At 40.6% G+C, this 23,022-nt stretch overlaps 1 protein-coding gene across 1 annotated transcript in view; it reads right to left on the bottom strand.

The window, feature by feature from the left end:
• The window catches only part of IPO9 (importin 9), a 55,609-nt gene that overhangs the window by 20,123 nt on the left and 12,464 nt on the right, over nucleotides 1-23,022 (bottom strand). The window contains exons 2-13 of the mRNA XM_008067121.2: nucleotides 16,464-16,525; nucleotides 16,165-16,251; nucleotides 15,227-15,428; nucleotides 9,522-9,610; nucleotides 8,326-8,412; nucleotides 6,228-6,347; nucleotides 6,017-6,117; nucleotides 5,760-5,818; nucleotides 5,015-5,166; nucleotides 4,209-4,307; nucleotides 3,005-3,111; nucleotides 2,498-2,637 (exon numbers count right to left, since the gene is read on the bottom strand). Of these exons, the coding sequence (XP_008065312.1) occupies nucleotides 2,498-2,637; nucleotides 3,005-3,111; nucleotides 4,209-4,307; nucleotides 5,015-5,166; nucleotides 5,760-5,818; nucleotides 6,017-6,117; nucleotides 6,228-6,347; nucleotides 8,326-8,412; nucleotides 9,522-9,610; nucleotides 15,227-15,428; nucleotides 16,165-16,251; nucleotides 16,464-16,525 (1,305 nt within the window). The remainder of the gene's footprint in view (nucleotides 1-2,497; nucleotides 2,638-3,004; nucleotides 3,112-4,208; nucleotides 4,308-5,014; nucleotides 5,167-5,759; nucleotides 5,819-6,016; nucleotides 6,118-6,227; nucleotides 6,348-8,325; nucleotides 8,413-9,521; nucleotides 9,611-15,226; nucleotides 15,429-16,164; nucleotides 16,252-16,463; nucleotides 16,526-23,022) is intronic.

The raw sequence follows: 23,022 nt of genomic DNA, 5'->3' as shown, positions 1-23,022 counted from the left end.
CCCGCGGGCTCAGGCAATCCACTCACCTCAGCCTCCCAAAGCAGGATTACAGGCTGAGCCACCGAGCCCGGCTAAATGCACTTAAATTTAGTACACAGGCCAGGCTCAGCGGCTCAGCCTATAATCCCAGCACTTTGGGAGACTGAGGTAAGTGGATTGCCTGAGCCTGCGTCTCTACAATAAAACATGAAAAAATTAGCTGGGCGTGGTAGCGCACACCTGTAGTTCCAGCTACTTGGAAGGCTGAGGCGGAAGGATCACCAGAGCCCAGCAAGTCAACCCTGGGGTGGCTGTGAGTGTGCCACTGCACCCCAGCCTGGGTGAGGAAGTAAGACTCCAACTCTAAAAACAAAAAACAAACAAACAAAAACTTAGTACACCTAACCTACCAAACATCATAGCTTAGCCTAGCCTACCTTAAAAACGCTCAAAACATCTACATTAGCCTTTATTTGGGCAAACTCTTCTAATACAATCCTATTTTTATAATAAAGCTTTGACTATCTTACGTAATTTATTAAATACTATAATGAAAGTAAACACAGAATGGCTGTATGTATATGTGAAGTATGGTTTCTACTACATGCATATCACTTTCATGACACTGTAGTGAAAAAATTGAAAGCCATATTATTGTAAGTCAAGGACTGTTTGTAACTCTGTACAATGCAGAGCAACCATTCTCCAAATATGGCCCAGAAACTCCTGGGAGTACCTAAAATAAAACTACTCTCATAGCAACACTAAGACATGATCTGATCTGTCTTTTTCACTCTCGTTCTTTAAATACACAGTGGAGCTTTCTACAGGTTATACACTATATGATTTGGCCAATGAAGTGCATGTTTATATTTCCTGTATTTTATTTTATTTATTTATTTATTTATTTTTTGAGTTGCAGTCTCCCTCTGTCACCCAGACTGTAGTGCAGTGGCCGCTCCTGGCCACCACAGCCTCGACCTGCTGGGCTCCGGAGAGCCTTCCGCCTCAGCCTTCCAGGTAGCTGGGACTACAGGCGCACGCTACCACACCCAGCTAATTTTTTTATTTATTGTAGAGATGAGGTCTCGCCAAGTTGCCCAGGCGGGTCTCGAACCCGTAGGCTCATGCAATCCACTCACCTCAGCCTCCCAAAGTGCTGGGATCACAGGCTGAGCCACTGAGCCCGGCTATTTCCTGTATTTTAAAAACTCAGTTGTAATTTTTAATATGTTAGATATTGATAGATTAAACCACATAAAAATCAATTTGAGATTGTTGATAGTGTAAGGAAGTCCCGAGACCAAAAAGTTTGAGAATTGGTGATATAGAAAAGCTTCTAGCTATAGGCAGAATTAACAAAAGATACATATTAAACCCTTTTCTAGTCATGTCAAATATTCTAAGATTTCCAAAATTTTTAAAGATTTTTTTTCTAAGGCAAGCAAATATTCTGTGGGTTTCAGAAACCCCAACACTTTCATTCACTGTAGAACTACAAAATGTCTATTATATTCAAGGCACTGCAGGATACACTTAGACATAACTTCTATTCTGAGACCTTATGTTCTAGTAGGAAAGACAAAAACATTCATCAATTACAATGCAATGCAGCATATGATAAGTGCAGAGTGAAACAGGATGCTCCACATGGATTTGAGCTCCAATGTACAACCATTTCAATTTTGTAATTCAGAGAGAAGTGATGGAGTGAGATATCCTATAGCAGATTATCAATTTAGACTCACAAAGCAGAATGCTTTCAAGTGATGCAAGTTACCCCCAAGGCTATCCTATGGAGAGGCAAGTGTATGGATTGAGAATGGAGCAAATAATGCTAAGTGCCCCATGATTTAAGTACTGAGAGAAGAAGTAAAGATGGCATTTTGGAATGGGGATCTGGCTCTAAGGATGAGAACAGGCATGGCACGGACAGAGAGGCGAATAGCAGAAAATGGCACAAAGAGAGACGATAATTCTTAGCTATTGTTCTTCTGCATTGCTGGAGAAATCAGTCAATAGTAAAGGCTACTTTTTTCTTTTTAAGGTGAGCAGGTAACATGGATATGAGATTGGAACATTTTAATTATTTGGATATTAGCCAAAAATAAAGTCTGTGAAAAATGACAGGAAATAAACAGGAAGAAGGAGGCTAACAAAGAATCCCGGAGGGCATTCTGGACTTAAAAAAACTCAAGCGTTCTCAAGGTACAGCGACTGGATTTGTAGTTCATTCAAATGCCAAGAACAACCATAAATGCGAACACTGATTTGGGAGGAAACATGAACCATCATGAAAGTACTATGAACTAAGCAGTATTAGTCTCTTAGTAGGGTAAAACTTGAGCCAAAGTCTCTGAGCAGTTTTAGAGGTTCAGATGAACTCAATATGTAGGTGCAAACAATGTTCACCTAAAGGATACAAGAATACCTAGCCTACCTGTCTAAGTGAACAATATAACTGAGCTGATGACAGGTCTGATAGGCTTCCAGAATCCTGGCATGTGCTGAAACGTACCTGAGAGGTTGAGGTCTGCAAGGATGACGTTGGTCAGGAAGCCATGCATGTCAAAATGAATCCTGCCATTTTTCACACTGTCAGTGATGATGGCCTTCACTGAGCCCAGGGCAAGCATACATGCCTCATGGATCTTCCACCTGTGAAAGGGATACCACAGCCTAGTAAACAAACTACACTGACAAAAAAGATATATATTTGAAGGAAGAAGATTCAGGCAAGGGTATTCCAGCACAATCTGTCCCAAAAGGACCATTTACCTGCCCTTCCATTCTAAACCTATTGGTGAAAACAGAGTAAAATTTGATGACAGATTTTTCTAATTAAAAACAAAAGTCCTTCCTTTCAAAGCTTTTTAAAACAGGGTAAAACAAAAGTATTTTAGTCAGTTATTTTAAGATTATGAAGAAATGCTTTAGAACAGATGATTTAAAAGAAAGATTTGTTTGTTTCAGACGTGATGCCCATAACAAACCCCTAAGTTAAGTGTCTGCTGCTCACTCTTACCAGTGTTCAGTGCCACTGTTTTTAGTTTGCTCAGCTTCTTGTAAATGCCGAGTAGCTGCAGCAGCCAGGGCTGCTGCGCTTTCATTCTGGAAATCTGTGGCCACGGCCTATGGAGAGAGAAGAGCTTTATAATAAATTTATTTGTTAACATTAAATACATTTTAACATTTAATGTTAACATTTAATGTAACATCATGCCTGTAATCCCAGCTGAAGTAGGAGGATTGTTTGAGGCCAGGAGTTTGAGACCAGCCTGAGCAACACAGCAAGACCTTGTTGCTATAAAAAAATAAAACTAGCTGGGCATGGTGGCACATGCCTGTAGTCTCAGTTACTTGGGAGGCTGAGGTGGGAGGACTACTTGAGCCCAGGAGTTCAAGGTTGCAGTGAGTTATGATCACACCATTGCACTCTAGTTTGGGCAACAGAGTCAGACCCTACCTCTTAAAAAATAAAATTAAAACAATAATTAAAGTAACATCTATATTTCTGCAGCGCCCAGGCTTTGTAAGGCAAACCAGTTGGCATCCTTTGGCTATATTCAGCAGAGTATAAGTGAACAATGATAGATTCAGCTTTGGATGACAATAGACTAAATATTTATTCTCTTGGAGCCTCATCATGGAAAAATTGGGCTAATCTACAAATTGAAACCTAGTGTAATCTCTCATTTCATAGGTTCTTAGAAATACTAAATGATAATGAGAAGTGATTCATCAGCAATGAGAACAAACCTCCTACCCAACATGAAGCAAGTGGCAGCTTCCTCACAGTATTTCTACCTAGAGACAACTTTATGCTCTAGTGAGAGGAGCCAAAGAAAACAGGAGCAGATGTTTAGATGGTCATCTCTCAGAAATCTTATTTTTTTTTAAGCTTGCCATCCTGTAGTTTGTACTATAGATTCCTGTTGAAGAACAAATTAAACTGAAATGTTCCTGATTCATCTACCCTGACTCACTGGAACACTATCCTCCACACAATTCTTACATCTAATATTTATATTTAAGTCAGATCAGAAGCAATGATTTTGGAATTTCTGAGTCTCAAACTTCATTTGAGAAGCTCTCTTATATCCCCCAAAAAGTACGAGATAAAGCCATCCAACAATACTGCTTACCTTGGGTTAGATGTAGAAAGATGAGGAAATGCTCAAGTGACTGATTAGGATTATTTGGATGAAGTATTAAGGTAACCCTCTTACCAGCAACAAGTCTTGAGCTGCAATTCTAACAGTATAGGAAAAAGTATCATCATCTTCATCTTCTACAAATTGTTGGGGGTTGGCTGTCCATACTTTAATCTGGAAAGACGATGAAATCAGGTCTTTATGAAGCTGCCGGTTTGATTTATACGTTCCTTCTTTTCATCAATAGACCAGGAAGACTTCAAACTTTGATCATGAACAAAGTTCTAGCCTCAAAAGTCTATTTTTTTTTTTATGTAGAGAAACAAATACTTTATCAAGGCAGGTAGCAATAGCCATTGCTTTCTAATTTGGCAGATTACTAGCTCCTACTGCTAACCAGCTGTTACTCTTTGATAGATCAATTTTCTGAAATACTAAGTTTGATGGGATATTTCCTATGAAAATTTTGTCAGTTCTTGTGCTGTGATATATGAGATTCATTATTTCATTTTTTTGAATGTTCTTTGCTGGTTTTAATGACACACGAATCAGACTAATGATCTGATCTCTACATTTCACTATTTATAGGAAGAATAGAGTCTCCTAATACCAGACTCTTTGGTTAGTGGTCCTGTGAGATTTTCCTAATGGAAAAAGTATTCTGAAAGTCCAGTTATAGAAGATGATAAAACTCCAATATCCAGAGACGTAGCAATAAAATGATGTCAAAGTTTTCCTACATGAAGTTATTGAATAACATGAAGTTATTCTCGCCTAGAGACTATTTTTAGAAATGAAGTGTTCACTTGACCAAGCCCTCACACTCATCATTCTGCATTTTCCAAATATAAGGTGGTAACTGTCTCCCAAATATTATTTACCTGTTCCTCAGTGATTTGCATGTACAGGATAATATAGTAAATCAATTCAGGCAAGGCTTTCTTAACAGTGCTTTTGAATTTACTATTTTCTAGTAGAGCATGGACAAATTCAAAAATGCTAAAGACAAGATTTTCAAATCCCAGGACTTCACCTACAGGAAATACACAAGAGAAGAAATTAATGACAAGAAGGTAAAAGAAAAGCACACATACTGGAAATAAACTACATTATCTTTGTCGATTATTGAATATTTAAAGAAGTTGTTAGTGATTATTCCGAGAATTTGTAGAAGGTAGAGGAGTCAAAGAAAGGAAATCTGAGGATATTAAATACTCTTTGCTTTTTAAAGTAAAAGAATAAAACACCCTGAATATATTTTCTAGCATGTCTACATTTGATCTGAGATACTAAAAATATTAAAACAGAAATAAAAGCATCATCATCTGGGACTCTAAAATTAAACTAGACAAAATGCTGAATTAAATGGCCTTCAAGGTATTGCTTTCAACTCAGAAATTCTATGGTCTTATGAGATTTATACAATGCTATGAGGAACAGATGAAAGATTGTCAGTTCTCATTTCCTCACATCTAACACACTGAAAAGAAACTCAATTAGAAAACTCACTTAAGAGAGTGAAGCATCTTAAGTTACTGGGTTTTTTCTGTTTCTGACTTCTTTTTCTTCTCCTAGATCCCCTTTCCCACTAACTGGTATTTCTACAAAGATCAGACAAACTCATACCATCAGAATCCACAGGATCTTCTACTTCTTCTGTGTAATTTACTTCTGTCCTCACGTAAGTATGGTGAAGAGTAAAGAAATATAATTTGGAGTCTGCTTTACATGTATTCTACAAGGGAATGTTATATATTCCAACACTAAGAGGAGACAATTAAATAACCTGCTTAAAAAATGTGGACCCATATGAATGTGGAACCCAGTGCTAGATTCCCAACTAGAGGTGATAGCAGTTTCCTTAAACTTTCAAGAAAGGATATAAAGCTGCACTCTCAGTTAGAGTGTTCCAAACAATAGGCAGAATCTGCTGCATGGAGGACACCATGTGCTTTGGGAAGTTTTTCACTAGGGCTGTCACTGCCTGAGAAGTTAAGAGAAAAACACACAAGAGTTACAAGTGATTAAGAAGAAAACAGTAAGTTCAGACCACCTTCTCATACTGGAAGCATCTAATTGGTAGTAAATGTTTACCTTTAGGACCTCCATCTTAAACCCACTGTCTGATGTGGGGCCATCTGGTATTTGGAGGGCCTGAACAAAGGCTTCTGTGAACTGCTGTACCATGGGAAAGATCAGGACTTTGGCTGCACCCTGATAACAGAAACCAAAGACAGTGATGGACAAACTTCTAATACATGACTTCAATGCACATAATCAAACACGACATTTGAGGCACCTAAAGCTCTCTCCAGGCCCAGACACCAATCAGAAGAGAATAGCTATAAAGTCACTTGAAGCCGGGCTCGGTGGCTCAGCCTATAATCCTGCGCCTTTGGGTGGCTGAGGTGAGTGGACTGCCTGAGCCCGTGGGTTCGAGAACCACCTGGGCAACTTGGCGAGACCTCATCTCTACAATAAATCAAAAATTAGCCGGGCGTGGTAGCGTGCGCCTGTAGTTCCAGCTACTTGGAAGGCTGAGGTGGAAGGATTGCCAGAGCCCAGCAGGTTGAGGCTGCAGTGGCCGCTCCTGTACTCCGGTCTGGACGACAGAGTGAGACTCCAACTCAAAAATAAATAAATAAATAAATAAAGTCACTCGAGGTGTTACCCAACATTTCATGTTTCCTTAACTAGAACTTGGAGTTCCTCACCATAGTTCTCTTAAAAGCTATTACAGCTGGGTACAGTGGCTCACGCCTATAATCCCAGCACTTTGGGAAGCTGAGGTGAGAGGATTGCCTGAGCCCCTGCGTTCAAGACCAGTCTGGGCAACTTGGTAAGACCTCATTTCTACAATAAATAAAAAAATTAGCTGGGCATGGTGGTGCATGCCTGTAATTCCAGTTACTTGGAAGGCTGAGGTGGAAGTATCACCTGAGCCCAGCAGGTCGAGGCTGTGGTAGCCGTGTACATGCCACTGTACTCCAGCCTGGGTGATAGAGTGAGTCCCTAACTTAAAAAAAAAAAAAAAAAGCTATTACATAAGACTGATTTTTAATAACTGCTTCTGAATCACAGGGATCAGTGTTTTTTTTTTTTTTTGAGTTGGAGTCTCACTCTGTTGCCCAGACTGGAGTGCAGTGGCCGCTCCTGGCCACCGCAGCCTCGACCTGCTGGGCTCCAGCGATCCTTCCGCCTCAGCCTTCCGAGTAGCTGGAATTACAGGCATGTGCTACCACGCCCGGCTGAGGGATCAGTGTTTTTAAGCTAGTTTTGTTTCACCTGATAGGGTTATAAGAGTAGGAAAGTTCTGGGTGATGACTAGTATGAAAAGGATACAGGATAAGGTATTCAAAGAAATAAGAATCAGACTGGGCGTGGTGGCTCATGCCTGTAATCCCAGCACTTTGGGAGGTGGAAGTGAGAGGAATGCCTGAGCCCATGGTTCGAGACCAGCCTGGGCAACACGGCAAGACCTTGTCTCTACAATAAATAAATAAATAAATAAATAAATAAGCCAGGAGTGGTGGTGCACAACTGTGGTTCTAGCTACTTGGAAGGCTGAAGCAGAAGGACTGCCTGAAGCTAGCAAGTCAAGGCAGCAGTGGCTGTGAGTGTGCCACTGCACTCCAGCCTGGGCTACAGAGTGAGACTCTGACTCAAAAAAAAAAAGAAAAGAAAAGAAAGAAGACTCAACTGGGCACAGTGGCTCACACCTGTAAACCCAGCACTCTGGGAGGCCAAGGCAGGAGGATCACTTGCTACCAGGAGCTTAAGACCAACCTGGACCATATAGTGAGACTTCATTTCTTCAAAAACCAAAAACTACCTAGGTGTGGTGGTGCGCATGTGTAGTCCCAGCAACTTGGGAGGCTGAGGCAGAAAAATTGCCTGAGCCCAGGAGGCCAAGGCTGTGGTGAGCTGTGATGGTGCCACTGTACTTCAGCCTGGGTGACAGAATAAGACCCCAACTCAAAAAAAAAAAAAAAAAAAAGATTTGACCAAAAGGAAACTAAGCTATTTATATATAAGTTAAAAATTTAATCAAAATGTTAAGTCTATCTATAATACTGGTTTAGCATGCTGTCTGGTGCTGTTAGCATGAAATGAGTTAATGTGCTGCCTGCAACAGAAGGCACCAGTAAAGACTTAAGGATGAAGTCTGTTACTGACCCAAAGGCTCACTTACCTTTTCAAGCTCCTCCATGTTACAGATCATATGGGCACAAGTGGTAAAAATCTCCACAGCTCGGGAACGGGTTCTGATACCATACACCTGGAGAGAAGGTTACAGCACAGCCATGAGATTGAGTGTATATGTGTGCATCTGTTACTAGAAGTAAAACTATGACTAATCAATCCTCACATGAGACTGGCTCCTCTAGAGAGATGGGAAATGTAATTCATTTATGCCCAGGAGACATGCATATCTGTAATTTGGAGAATGAAAGGCAACGATTGTAATGTCAGAACTTATTAGAATTAGACTTATATATAGGCCTCTTTGGGCTGCTGTGATGAAAAATATCAGACTAGCCGGGCTCAGTGGCTCAGCCTATAATCCCGTGCCTTTGGGAGGCTGGGGTAAGTGGATTGCCTGAGCCCGCGGGTTCGAGACCCACCTGGGCAGCGAGACCTCATCTCTACAACAAATCAAAAAATCAGCCGGGCATGGTAGTGCGCGCCTGTAATTCCGGTTACTCGGAAGGCCGAGGCGGAAGGACCGCCGGAGCCCAGCAGGTCGAGGCTGAGGTGGCCGGGAGTGGCCACTGCACTCCAGCCTGGGCGACAGAGTGAGACTCTAACTCAAAAAAAAAAAAAAAAAAAATTTCAGACTAGGTAGTGATTGAAATCCCAACACAGCCAATATATGGCTTTTAAAAAGCAAACTATCGGTTGAGGGCAGAGGGGAATAAATAGGGAGGTTAAAACACTATCCCCAAGGTATTCATGTATAAATGAGTTACTATTCATATACACATTAATCAAATACATATACAATATATTAAGGATCAGTATGTGCAATGCAGTGATAGACCGCTTTCAATTACTTAGTTGAGGTAGGCAAGCTTAGATGGGGTAATTCAATGAGGAGCTAGAGGTAGCATAAAGGTACTATATACTAGGGTTATAAGATAACAGGTGGTATGAGATACATGAAGAAATATTTCAGTTATTGCACTCTTTTATTAAAGGATTGCCCTTGCAGTTATGAGTGAAAAGTCAAAGGTTAATTCAGATCCAGATCCAGATGTCTGTCAGTTCTAGTCTTTAGGTATGGGGATAAGTAGTAAACACCAAAATCTCCCACCTTTCACCTGAGAGGCAGATGCTGACTAGAACCTGAACTATATTTGCTATATATTTGAAACTGAGATTTCATACCTCAGCCATGGTGAAGATCTTATACATCTCTGGAAGAATGACAGGAGCAACAAGTGGCATCTGTGAGTCTGTCACTTCACGAGTGAATTCTACGAAGAAAAAAGCAGTACTTTTTAAAAAGAAAAATACAGCTTTATAAAGACAGAGTGTGAAATTTCCTGAACTGCTTTTAGTTGACAGTTCCTAAACAGAAGCATATTGGTAAAGACACTGGCCTGTTGGTTATCATCCTGGGAAAGGAAAAACAGCAATAATTACTGATCATTTGCTAGAAAGGGAAAAGAAAATATGAAGACAGAGGAAAATACAAGAGATTAAGAAAGATAACCTTAATATAAATATTGAAAGAAAATCTGGAATACGAGGGGACCCCCCTAAAAAAAAAAAAACCTCAGAATTTATTCGTAAAAAATTCTGTATTTATTTCTACATGTTTAAATTTTAGTCACCTTCAAAGCACTCTCCACTGATGCAATACACCCATCGAAACGCTTTTTCCACTGCTCACAACACTTTTTGAACTTGTCAATTTTGATGCCTTTTAGTGCTTCTGCTGTTTTTTGTTTCACCTCTTCCACATTGGCAAACCATTCCCCTTTGAGAACTTTTTTTCATCCAGGAAAACAAAGTTGCTTGGGGTGAGATTGGATGAACAGGGAGGGTGGAGCACAGGGATCATGATGTTTTTGGTCAAAAACTGCTGAATATTCAGTGTGGTGTGGGCAGACACACTCATAAATTATCCATCATGAATCCCACGCCTTTGGGAGCCCGTGGGTTTGAGACCTGCCTGGGCAGCGAGACCTCATCTCTACAATAAATCAAAAAATCAGCCGGGCGTGGTAGCACATGCCTGTAATTCCGGCTACTTGGAAGGCTGAGGCAGAAGGATCACTGGAACCCAGCAGGTCGAGGCTGCGGTGGCCGAGAGCGGCCACTGCACTCCAGTCTGGGCGACAGAGTGAGACTCTAACTCAAAAAAAAAAAAAATCCATCATGAAATGGGCAGATGTGTTGAAAGAATCTCAAAAAGAAAAAAAATTCACTGAAGGCGAATACAGCCTCTCACAACAATGCTAGCTGGTACACTGATATTGATGGGTTCCTAAAACACCTAGCGGGGAAAGTTTATATTACAAAGGGCCCACTCTCCAAAAATAATTGTTTTTTGGGTGGTCCACCCTTGTAGAACTGCATTAAAGTTATTTGGAGTTCAACTTGGGAAAATTCTGTATTAATTTAGTTTGTGTCCATCTGTCAACATTCAGGTACACTTTGAGGTCTCTTGTCTTTGGTTCTGTTTTCTGTATTGTCCCTTGGCAAGTTGTTTTGATGCACATAATGAAATATGTACAGACTTATTAGGCTTCAACTCTTGTGAGTGGATATCTACTGACATATAAGTCAGAAGCTGCTGTTAATTGGAACAGAAAGAGATTTCCTATATGAATGTGGCAAAAACCAACCTAACAGAATGATACTTAAAAGAGAAAAATATTAGTCATATCTTTGCCTCCACTTCTAAAACGAACAACTAACAAACACAACACATACAAGGTACTGAATAAAATAACATAAAGGACCTTAGATTTCATGTTACTAAGCAGTGAAATATAAATCCTTGCATTCCAATAACTGTTTACTTTATCTGATGTTTTCCCACATTATCACTATAAAAATAGACTTAAGCTTTTGGGACACTTTTCAGGATATATACCTAGAAATTCAAGTTAGCATTCCTCAAAGTTAATACACTCCATGGTATTAGACAATATCACAATCCCCCCTAATCAAATGAAGATCAAATACTTAGGCTGAATTTTCTTTATTTGCTATTGTTTCCTCTTGAATAAATTCTTACCTTTGAACAGTGATTGTTCTATTTTATTCAGAAATCCAAGGAAATTAGTCCTAACAATATGAATAGCATATTAATAACAAGTTTTATGAAAAATGTAATTTAATTCTACTAATAAAGTGCTTAACTATATTTTTTGTTCTCCTATAGTCACCCCTGGAAATCTGAATTTATATAACACTTTACAGATTTAAGTTCAAAATAAGTTTTCTGAAATCTTTCAGCAAATCAGAAAAAGTTTGGGACACCAGAAGTACCTCAATTTCCAAACTCTAAGCCCGAAGAAAAAGCTGTATCTTGTAGATCAAATATTTTAATCAGTAGTTGCTATGTTTACATTCCTTTACACATAAGACTTAGTTCTCTTTTATAAATAAATAATTTTTTTCCAGGAAGTTAGGGCAGAGCCTCTTTGTTAAAAATAAACATTCTCTTTCCTGCTTCTTTTTCATTCTTTTCTCACAAATCTCCACCTAAAAAAGCCCTTGGAATCTGGGAATTCAACATGTAATTATTGCCCCAGATCCATGTACTATACCTGACTACTACTTCTTTTTTTTTTTTTTTTTTTTTGAGTTGGAGTTTCACTCTGTTGCCAGGTTGGAGTGCGGTGGGACACTCACGGCCACCACAACTTCAGCCTGCTGGGCTTAGGTGGTCCTTCCAAGTATCTGGAACCACAGTGCATACCACCACGCCCGGCTAATTTTTTCGATTTATTGTGAGACGAGGTCTTGCCAAGTTGCCCAGGTTGGTCTCGAACCCGTGGGCTCAGGCAGTCCTCCTGTCTCCGCCTCCAAAAGTGCTGGGATTACAGGCGTGAGCCACCATGCCCAGCCTATACCTGACTTCTTTGTGAACAATTAAAAGAAGATCTTTTTTTTAAAAATCCAACTCTTTGGATTATTATCATTTTTTTAAAACTTTCTACTATTTAACATCCTTTTATTATATATATGCATTACTTCTCTTTTTTTCTTTTTTAAATTTTATTTTACAGATGTGAGGGTATAAACAAGAAATTCTTAAAGGCAGCTAGCAGTAATACAAGTTGCATACGATACAAATTAATTAACTGAACCCTGGTAGAATCTTTCATCTTCCTTTTATAGAAGTCGGCACATTAATTCCACTGAACAAGACATAATTTTGGTCTGAATCTTGCATTTTCTTATTTTTGGAACTCACTGCCCTTCTAATTTTAGTTAAGGATGGTGGTCTGTATCACTTTCCGTCCCAACAGGGTAGTCAGTGCTACAAATAAATCCAGGGCCAACTTTGTTTTCAGTCCTTATCCTTTTACCTTTTAGGGTTTTCCTTGTATTCTTATTTATTTTTATTTTTAAAATGTAGAGTACAATTCAGGGTTAGGTACATAAGTGGTAATTGTACAGGTGAAATTTTGGCCTCCCACTGGTCCTCACTTTGACTGGTTTGGGATCAGGTACCCTTATTAATGTTACGTGCGCCTTCCACACAGCCGCCCCCCCCCACTCCCCGGCAGTGACTGGCTATTGCCAATTCCTTTCATTTAGGTATAAAGAGATACATTTAATGGGATGCCCCATTAAAGGGAGACTGGTACAATGAAGAGAATCAGTCCTATTAGCCTAATGGGCTCCTGCCCATACAGCAATGTCCTGTTATCTTCATGCATGCATGAGTTTATTGTCAGAATACAGTCTACCCTCCTTTGAAAATATTTGGAGCAGTTGTTTGGGAATGAAGGTGGGCTGCTATCCACTCCCTGTCTCGTGACTCCATTACAAAAGGATACAAATCTCCCCAACAGCTCTTCCCCTGTGACTGATAGAAAAATGATCTCACTGAACAGTAATTTCCTTAGTCAAACACAACAAGGGCTCTTCAGCATCCCAGTCAGGGTAAATGTACAACCACCTTCTTTCTCCAGGATTGTCAAAAAGAAGCTGAACTTTGTGCTGGAAGACTGAAAAGAAATAGGCTTCCTTTCCTTTGTAGAAAAAACATGTTAGTTGATATCCTGGCACTATGAAGTTGTAAATAAAGAATCCTAAAAAGCCAATACCATGGAGAGGAATGTGTCAAGTCCCCTGAATAATGGAGTCAGAAAGGAGAAGTAACAGAAATAAGCAGGAAATGAAAATCTGAGCAAGGAATATTTCCAACTTTTTGGTAAGTCTGCTCTGTATATGAACTAAAAATTGAAGCTTTGTCATAGGCAATCAATACAGATAAAGTGGGTAATTAAAAAAGACAGCTGGGGCATGGGAAAAGAGGGTTTGAAATAAAAGGAGAGAAAGATTTACTTTTAACACAGAATTTATACTATTTACCAGTAATATCACATGGACTCATAAAATTGGGCCTAGATGCCAAGCTCAGTAAACTGAGATTCAGAAAGAATAGAACTAGGCTATTTCTTAAACATAAATACAGGATAAATAAAGTTCAGGTAATGATTTCTTTCTTTTTTTTGTTTTTTGAGTTGGAGTCTCACTCTGTCACCCAGGCTAGAGTGCAGTGGCACACTCACGGACACCGCAGCCTTGACCTGCTAGGCTCAGGAAATTCTTCCACCTCAGCCTTCCAAGTAGCTGAAACTACAGATGCACGCTACCACACCTGGCTAATTTTTTATTTATTGGAGAGACGAGGTCTCGCCCAGTTGCCGGGGTTGGTCTCAAACCCGCAGGCTCAGGCTATCCTCTCGCCTCAGCCTTCCACAGTGCTGGGATAAATAGGCTTGAGCCACCACGCACACCCAATAATGATTTCTTGAAGGCAAACCAGAGTACTGACTTCATCTAGGGGACAGGAAGCAGGTCAGAACTTGCAAAGAACTGGGAAACTCAGGCCATCTCTAAGGATACGTGAAAGTAGATTCTGAGAGGAATTGATAAATTAATCAAGCTTAGAAGAGATATCTACCAAACTTCCTTGAACTAAAAACTGAGGTGTTTTTATCAACTCCTTAGAACAGGGAGAAAAAGAGACAATGAAAACTGCATAGTCTCTAAGCTGGCTAAATTGAAGGTTAGGATTATATAGCTCATCTTTTTAAATATTTCTATAAAAATTCCAGTTGACTATTTTAAACTTTGCCTGGGTTGAACTAAGTGGAAAAATAATCTATAAATGATAATTATAATAACCAAAATTTATTGAGCACCTACCACATGTCAATTATTGTGCTAAACATTTTACATAGATTAGCTCATCTAAACTACCAAAAACTCCTTTGAGGTGGACACTATTATCATCTTAATTTTATATACAAGGAAATTCAGGCTCAAAGAGGATAAGTGAAGGTTAACTTATATGAAGCCAGAATATGAATCCAAAATCTGAATATTTAATCACTAGGCTATTACTGTATCTTTTTTTTTTGAGTTGGAGTCTCACTCTGTCGCCCAGATTGCTGGGCTCCAGCAATCCTTCCGCCTCAGCCTTCCAAGTAGCTGGAACTACAGGCGTGCGCTACCACGCCCAGCTAATTTTTTTTTTTTTTGATTTGTTGTAGAGATGAGGTCTCGGCAAGTTGCCCAGGCGGGTCTCGAGCCCGCGGGCTCAGGCAATCCACTCACCTCGGCCTCCCAAAGTGCTGGGATTACAGGCTGAGCCACCGAGTCCAGCCTACTACTGTATCCTTAAGTGGTAAGGTTTGGTGGAAGTAATATATACCAACTTAATTTTGTGCAAAAAGCCAATGGAGCTGGAAGATAGGTGTGGAGATAAAAACTAGAAGGGAGGAGTAGCATCAGTAGCAATTTCTACTGATCTGGACCATTCTATCACATAGCTTCTTGTAAGTACTCCTGCCACGTGGGATCCAAGTACCAATACCAGGGAAAAGGGTTTCTGGTACCTGTCAGCACACGCATGGCTCCATGGACAGCATTCAAGTCTCCGCTCACCAGCATCTCCATGAGCAGGTTGAAGAGTTGGGGCCAGGCTTCAGGCCAGTCCCAGTGGGCAATAGCTGACACTGCATAGGCCACACTGGAGCGTACTTTGCTTATTGATTCTCTCAACCCATTGGGCAATAGCTCCCGGATAACAATTTTTGCCTGTAGAGGATGAAAGTCCACCTGCTATTAGATCAGGCTGTAAGTGACAGGCAGATCCCAGTTTAGTTTGGAACTATGTTGGAAAAAATAAAATGGGCACAAGGTACTGCACATCTATAGAAAACCCCTTTATATAAACTTGACAATTCATTCAGCGAGTTCATGTGTGATCTCCAAATTGATGCTGTCCATTACAGTAGCCCTAGCTATATGTGGCCATTAAAATTAAAATAAAAAAAAAAATCAGTTCCTCAGTTGCACTACCCACATTTTAAGTGCTCAACAGTCATACATAGCTCATAGCTATCACAGTGGACAGCATAGATACAGAATATTTCCATAATTGCAGAAAGTTCCAAAGGACAGCACTGCTTTAGACTTGGGGACCCAGGATGATTGCATAGCATTGTACCAAGTAGAAACATTTCATTTAATTCTCAAACTCGTTGGAGTTGGTCTTTTAATTCTTATAGAGACTTAGGAAACTGAGGTTTAAGAGTTAACTATTTTGCCAATGATCTCATAGCCTGTAAAAAAGAAACCTGGAATTGGAACACAGACCAACTGATGCTTGAGCTCTATTATCTGTAGCATGGTGCCCACAATGCCATTCACCAATTTCCTTTTCTGTCTACTTTTTTGATTCCTCCATGTTGTCAAAGAATGTTGACAGCACAATCTCTTAAAATGGGCCCTCAAATCTCTGCAGGTAGACAACTCAGGTAACTGTCCTTACCCTTTCTGTGGTTTCTGGAGGTCTAAACTTCTCTGATTGGGCACACCAGTGAGTCTCCACATATTGTTTCAAGATGACTGATGCCAGCTGTGAAGAGAATAAGCCAAGAAGTACAGCAAAAACCAAAGCCTTTTTTCACAAATAAAAATCATATATATGGCCTGATACATTTGAAGGAGGTCTAAATCTGGTATAAAACTCTAGGTTATTTACAAATTGGCCTTATTCTTTCTCTTTTGCATATGAAAGTTTCATTGCCAAGTAAAGGGAAATTATAAATTGGGCCAGTCTGGACTTACCTGACGGATTGCTAGTGCCCCCTGGGGATCTACAGTCAGCTCTGCCAAGTGAACACCAAATTCTGAAAGAAAAATTTTTATTGTGAGTCTAAAAGCATCCAGGAAAGTCACTGCAATTTACTGAGCTCTAACTCCAATGCCAACAAGATTTCAAAAAGGAACTTGATACACTGCTTCTAAAAAGCTGGCAATTGCTAAGATTGATTCCTCCAAATAAGAGAAACATGTTGGCTTATAGAGCATGGCATCTTACAATGAACAGTTCCAACACCCTCTCACTTTCTTCAATCATTGCATAGCATCTTCCAGCCGCCTTCCCTTCAAATGGCAACACTTTTCTCTTAGTCCAATAAATGTGGTAACTAATTGAACTAATTGAAAACTGAGACTATCTAACCCCAATGAAAACTTACAAAGTAAGATTTCAGGAGTTGCCTAGAATATATCACCAGATATGAGATGATTAAGTCTAAGAAAACCTGACTGCTGAAAACTTAATCCTATAAATACAAAGGTTACAGCTGGGCTCAGTGGCTCAGCCTGTAATCCCGTGCCTTTGGGAGGCTGAGGTGAGTGGATTGCCTGAGCCTGTGGGTTTGAGACCAGCCTGGGCAGGCGAGACCTCATCTCTACAATAAATCAAAAAAAATTAGCCGGGCGTGGTAGCGCGCACTTGTAGTTCCAGCTACTTGGAAGGCTGAGGCGGTAGGATCGCCGGAGCCCAGCAGGTCAAGGCTGCGGTGGCCGGGAGCGGCCACTGCACTCTAGCCTGGGCGACAGTGAGACTCCAACTCAAATAAATAAATAAATAAATAAAATAAAAAAATAAATACAAAGGTTACAATAACAGTTTCCAATAAGTAATGCAAATTGCTTGAACTGCATATTAGGAGGATGTAAACAATTCTTGTTTCCAAATTAAGATTTGGATCTAATTTACACTTGCAAAGGTGTCAACTATCTAATATTTATTTGTGAAAAGAAAAGATGTAAAATCAAGAGTGCAAATTTTCACATCTCACATTCTAGTGTTATCTATGCAGTAGTCATTAGTCACGATGGCTACTAAGCATCTGAAATGTGGCTAGTGAGAATTGAGATGACTATAAATAGAAAATACATACCAGATTTCAAACAGTATGAAAAAGAAAGTAAACTATCTTAATTTTTAGATTCATTATATGTTGAAATAATATTTTGCATACATCAGGTTAAATGAATACAGTATTAAAAGTTAAATTTTATGTTTCTTTTTACCATTGATTGACTGAGCCGGGGTCTCACTTTGTCACCCAGGCAGGAGTACAGTGGCATGATCATAGCTCACCACAGCCTCAACCTCCTGAGTTCAGGTGATCCCAAAGACTCAGTCTCTCTAGTAGCCAGGACTACAGGCATGAACCACCACACCTCACTAATTTTTTGATTTTTTTTGTAGAGATGAGGTCTTGCTATGTTACCTAGGCTGGCCTTGAACACCTGGATTTAAGTAATCCTCCTTCCTTGGCCTCCCAAAGTGCAGGGATTACAGGTGTGAGTCATGGCATCCAGTCTCTTTTCACCCTTTTTTTTTTTTGAGTTGAAGTCTCTGTCGCCCAGACTGGAGTGCAGTGGTTGCTCCCGGCCACCGCAGCCTCGACCTGCTGGGCTCCGGTGATCCTTCTGCCTCAGCCTTCCAAGTAGCCGGAATTACAGGCATGCGCTACCACGCCCGGCTGATTTTTTGATTTATTGTAGAGATGAGGTCTCGCTGCCCAGGCGGGTCTCGAACCCGCGGGCTCAGGCAATCCACTCACCTCAGCCTCCCAAAGGCGCGGGATTACAGGCTGAGCCACTGAGTCCAGCTTCTTTTTATCCTTTTAATACAGCTACTAGGACATTTAAAATTCCACATGTGATGCATATTGTATTTCTATTGGATAGCACTGTGACAGAGAATGAACAGCAGCTTTCCAGGCTTGCTCAGTTTGGATAGGTGCACAGGTTATAACAGGCTCAACACTTGCATTTGGAGAGAGCTATAGGTTAGTGTGGTAGATTGTGGGCTATGGATTTGGGCGAGTTTAGTTTCAGATCCTGAATCCACCATATCTGTCCTTAGGCAAGTTATGTATTCTTTCTAAACCTCAGTTTTCTCACCTACAAAATAAGAATATTGCTATCTATACATCAAGCAATCTTGTGAGACTGATTGCTTTATTTGCCACATTGTTATTTTGTTATTACTTTTATTGTCCGTGTTATATTGTGGCTTTTTAATCTATGTAACTAAAGTTATCTCCCATGTAAAGTTCTACCATAACTGATTCCACTGGATCAGCCATCCAAATGGTATTTATGCAATAGAAAAGCCTAATATTGGCCACTGTTTTCCTAGTTTCCTAGGTCCCCTCCCCTACCTTGGGTTGGTGAATCTCTCTTTAATTTACTTTTTAAATAAACTATATTTTTCAATCTAAAAAAAAAAAAGAAAAGCCTAATATCAAGAAAGAGTTGCTACTTGCAATATCTCAATGTTTAAGGCTTGCCCAGGAAACCAAGTTAAAAACCAATGAAAATGATCTACGTTCATATTTTTAAAAATTGTTTTCAAAAAAATAATTTTTAGACTTACAGAAAAGCTGAATAGTACAGAGTTCATAGCTATCCTTCACCCATGTTCCTCTTACTTAACCATGGTTCAGTTATCAAAAATCAAGAAATGAACATGGGTACACCACACGTGGTAAGAATTTCACCAGTTTTTTCCCTTTATTGTCCTTTTTATTTCAGGGTCTTAGGATCCCACATTGTATTTGGTGGGCACGTCTCCTTAGTTTTCTCCACTGTGTGACAGTTCTTCATTCTTGTATTTATGACTTTTATGACATTTTTGATGAATATTGATCAGTTATTTTGTAGAATATGTCACAATTAGAGTTTGACTAAAGTTTTCTCATTATTAGACTGAAATTATGCATTTTTGGCAGGAATACCAGAAAGGGATGCTGTGTCCTTCTCAGTATGTTGTGTCAGAGTATATGCAGTTGATAAATTTTATTTATTGGTAATGTTAACCTTGACCATGTAGAAAGGTCAGGTCTGCTGGGTTTTTCCACTATAAAAAGTACTGATTTTCCCTTTGTAACTGATAAAAATCTCAGGAGAGATACTTTAAGATTGTGCTATTATCCTGTTTCTCTTCTTTTCTTTTTTGGAGTCAGAGTCTCACTCTGTTACCCAGGCTGGGGTGCAGTGGCATGCTCATGGCCACTACAGCGTCGACCTGCTGGGCTCAGGCAATCCGTCTGCCTCAGCTTTCCAAGTAGTTGGAACCACAGGCATGAAACACCATACCCAGTTAATTTTTCTTGATTTATTGTAGAGACAAGGTCTCGCCAACTTGCCCAGGCTGGTCTCAAATCCCTGGGCTCAGGCAATCCTCTAGCCTCCGCCTCCCAAAATGTTGGGATTACAGGCATAAACCACCCCGACTGCCTGCAACAAGATACTTTTTGCTTTTTTTCTTCCTCCACTAGGATACAGCGGTCCTAGGACCAGGACTGCAACTCCAAGTGCTGGAAGCAAGGAGAACCTGTAACTTTGTATCTAAACCTTATGTGAAAATTCCTAAGGGCCTCATGGGGGTGGATTTTGCCTTCACCCTATCCACCAAAAAACGGGACAAACAGTGAATGTAGCTATATTGCCTGGGGGTAAAAATAGCCTAGTTCTGCACCTAGGTAACCTTACCTTATTTGAATGGGGGTGTACTGAGTAAGTAGTACTTGCTAGACTAGTATTGCTGCCTGCAATCTAGACCAGCATAGTATAGTGGTGATTCTAATGTCCTTTCCAAAGGTGGAAAAGCTTGAGTATTTAGAAAGAAGGAGAAAGAGGTAGCTGAGGATAAAGAAATGAATAAATAGGTTATGAACTGAGGAAAATCCAATATTACTCTAATACCTCAAAACAGGCTCAGAGTAAGATATGACATTATCTCTTAGCTCAACTATACCAAATGCCTGAAATGGTGAAGCTGTGTTTGCTGAGACCACTCCTGCCTTTGGAGCCTGACAAGACTGAATGGAACCCTGACAACCTGAGTGGCCTCATCGTGAGGGATATTCATACAATATAATGAACTGGACTAATTATTGATTGAATGGAATTCTAATAACGTGGCAGTATCTTTTGAGTTGGATATCCTTTTGATGCAAGGGATCAGGGTTTGAAGACTGAGGGTGGACTGTGATACTGTAAAATATATATTTCATTTCCTGGCATATAACTCCTAAAATCCTTAGAAACTCAAAAGCGATCAGGCGCAGTGGCACTTTGGGAGGCGGAGGAAAAAGGATTGCCTGAGCTCAGGGGTTCAACACCAGCCTGGACAACTTGGTGAGACCTCATCTCTACAATAAATAAAAAAATTAGCTGGGTGTGGTGCCACATGCCCGTAGTTCCAGCTATTTGGAAGGCTAAGGCGGAAGGATCACCTGAGCCCAGCAGGTCAAGGCTGTGGTGGCCATGAGTATGCCACTGCACTCCAGCCTGGGTGACAGAGTGAGATTTTGACACAAAAAAAAAAAAAGAAAAAGAAAGAAAAACTGATGGCTTACAGCCCCTAGGTAGCTTCAAGATGAGGGCTGGTTACCGGAAAAACCTAGGCAGGATTAGAGTTGGAACTTTCATCCCCACCCCCATCACCCTGGAAGGGGAGAGGGATTGATGGCTAGATTGATTACCAGTGGCCAAAGGTTTAATCATGGCTGTGTAACGAAACCTCCATAAAAACCCAAAATGGGCCGGGCTCGGTGGCTCAGCCTGTAATCCTAGCGCTTTGGGAGGCCGAGGTGAGTGGATTGCCTGAGCCTGCAGGTTTGAGACCTCCCCGGGCAACTTGGCCAGACCTCATCTCTACAATAAATCAAAAAAACTAGCCGGGCATGGTTCCAGCTGTAGTTCCAGCTACTTGGAAAGCTGAGGCGGAAGGATCCCTGGAGCCCAGCAGGTCAGGTTACGGTGGCCAGGAGGGGCCACTGCACTCCAGTCTGGGCGACAGGGACTCCAACTCAAAAAAAGCACAAAAAACAACAAAAAAACCAAAATGACTCTCTCTTGTACTCGGAACCCTTCCAGACCATGCCCCAAGCATCTCTTCATCTGGCTGTTTATTTGTATCCTTTATAATATCCTTTCCAATAAATCAGTAAATGTGTTTCCCTGAGTTCTGTGAGCTGCTCAGCAAATTAATCAAACCCAAAGAGGGCTGTCATGGGAACCCCAATTTGAAGCCAGTCAGAAGTTCTGAGGGCCTGGATTTGCCATAGGTGTCTGGAGGGGTAGGGGACAGTTTTGGCGACTGAACCCTTAGCCTGTGGGATCTGACACTATCTGGATAGAGGAAAATTGAATTGGAGGACTTCCAGCTGTCATCCACTGTAGAACTGATTGCTTGCTTGCTGGTAGGAAGAAATTCCCTCAAATTTGGGGTCACAGAAGCCTTCTGTGATGATTATTGTGGTGTGAGAGCAGAAGAAAAATGGTTTGTGTTTTTTCTAATATTTATACCATATGAACTCTAGCATTTATTTTATTCTATGGGTTTTAATCCAATGCTATCATTATTTGTTTTGTTGTTCCAATTGTTCTAGCATTGGCCGCTGACACTCCATCTGATTGGCTTCTGTGTACTTCTGTCCTTTTTTGAGCACCTCATTTTTTTCTGATATCATAAGATGTTCTAGGTTTATATGAGTATTTTCTCTGCCTGAGCCCTGGAATCAACCTCTCCTCCAAGGAGCCCTGGTGCCTAATTTTTAGTGGAGACTAGTATTTAGCCAAGATCCAGGTACTAGGTATGATCACTGCTACTGGGGTGTCACTATTCCTGTTACCTGAAAGACCTAGGCAGGATTAAAGAGTTGGGACTTTCATCCCCACCTCCATTACCCTGGAAGGTTTTCAGAGAACCATGCTAGGAAATACAGCATCTAGTTATTCCATCCATCCACCATACTGACTGATACCTCAGATGCCAATTCAACACCTCAAGTTTTACTCTTTACCCTTTCCTTATTTGTAACTTACTTCTTTGACAGTAATAAACCTACCTCTCGTTATCTACAATTAATTTACTTACTTATTCAATCTTAAAATATAAGATAACTACAGAACTATAGTCCCATACCCTTGTGAAAAAGGGTGATCTATTAACCACAGCACAATTTTTGTGCATAGTTCTTTTTAACTTTAGCCTACACTATTCAAATGCTATTTTACTATCTGCAGATATTCTTTTTTTTTTGAGTTGGAGTCTCACTGTCGCCCAGACTGGAGTGCAGTGGCCGCTCCCAGCCACCGCAGCCTCGACCTGCTGGGCTCTGGCGATCCTTCCGCCTCAGCCTTCCGAGTAGCCGGAATTACAGGCGCATGCTACCACGCCCGGCTAATTTTTTGATTTATTGTAGAGATGAGGTCTCGCTGCCCAGGAGGGTCTCGAACCCACGGGCTCAGGCAATCCACTCACCTCAGCCTTCCAAAGGCGCGAGATTACAGGCTGAGCCACCGAGCCAGG

The sequence above is a fragment of the Carlito syrichta genome, unplaced genomic scaffold (assembly GCF_000164805.1).
Source record: "Carlito syrichta isolate Samal-C Ts95f unplaced genomic scaffold, Tarsius_syrichta-2.0.1 Scaffold309294, whole genome shotgun sequence".
Lineage (NCBI taxonomy): Eukaryota > Metazoa > Chordata > Mammalia > Primates > Tarsiidae > Carlito > Carlito syrichta.
This window is presented reverse-complemented; position numbering and strand designations above follow the sequence as displayed.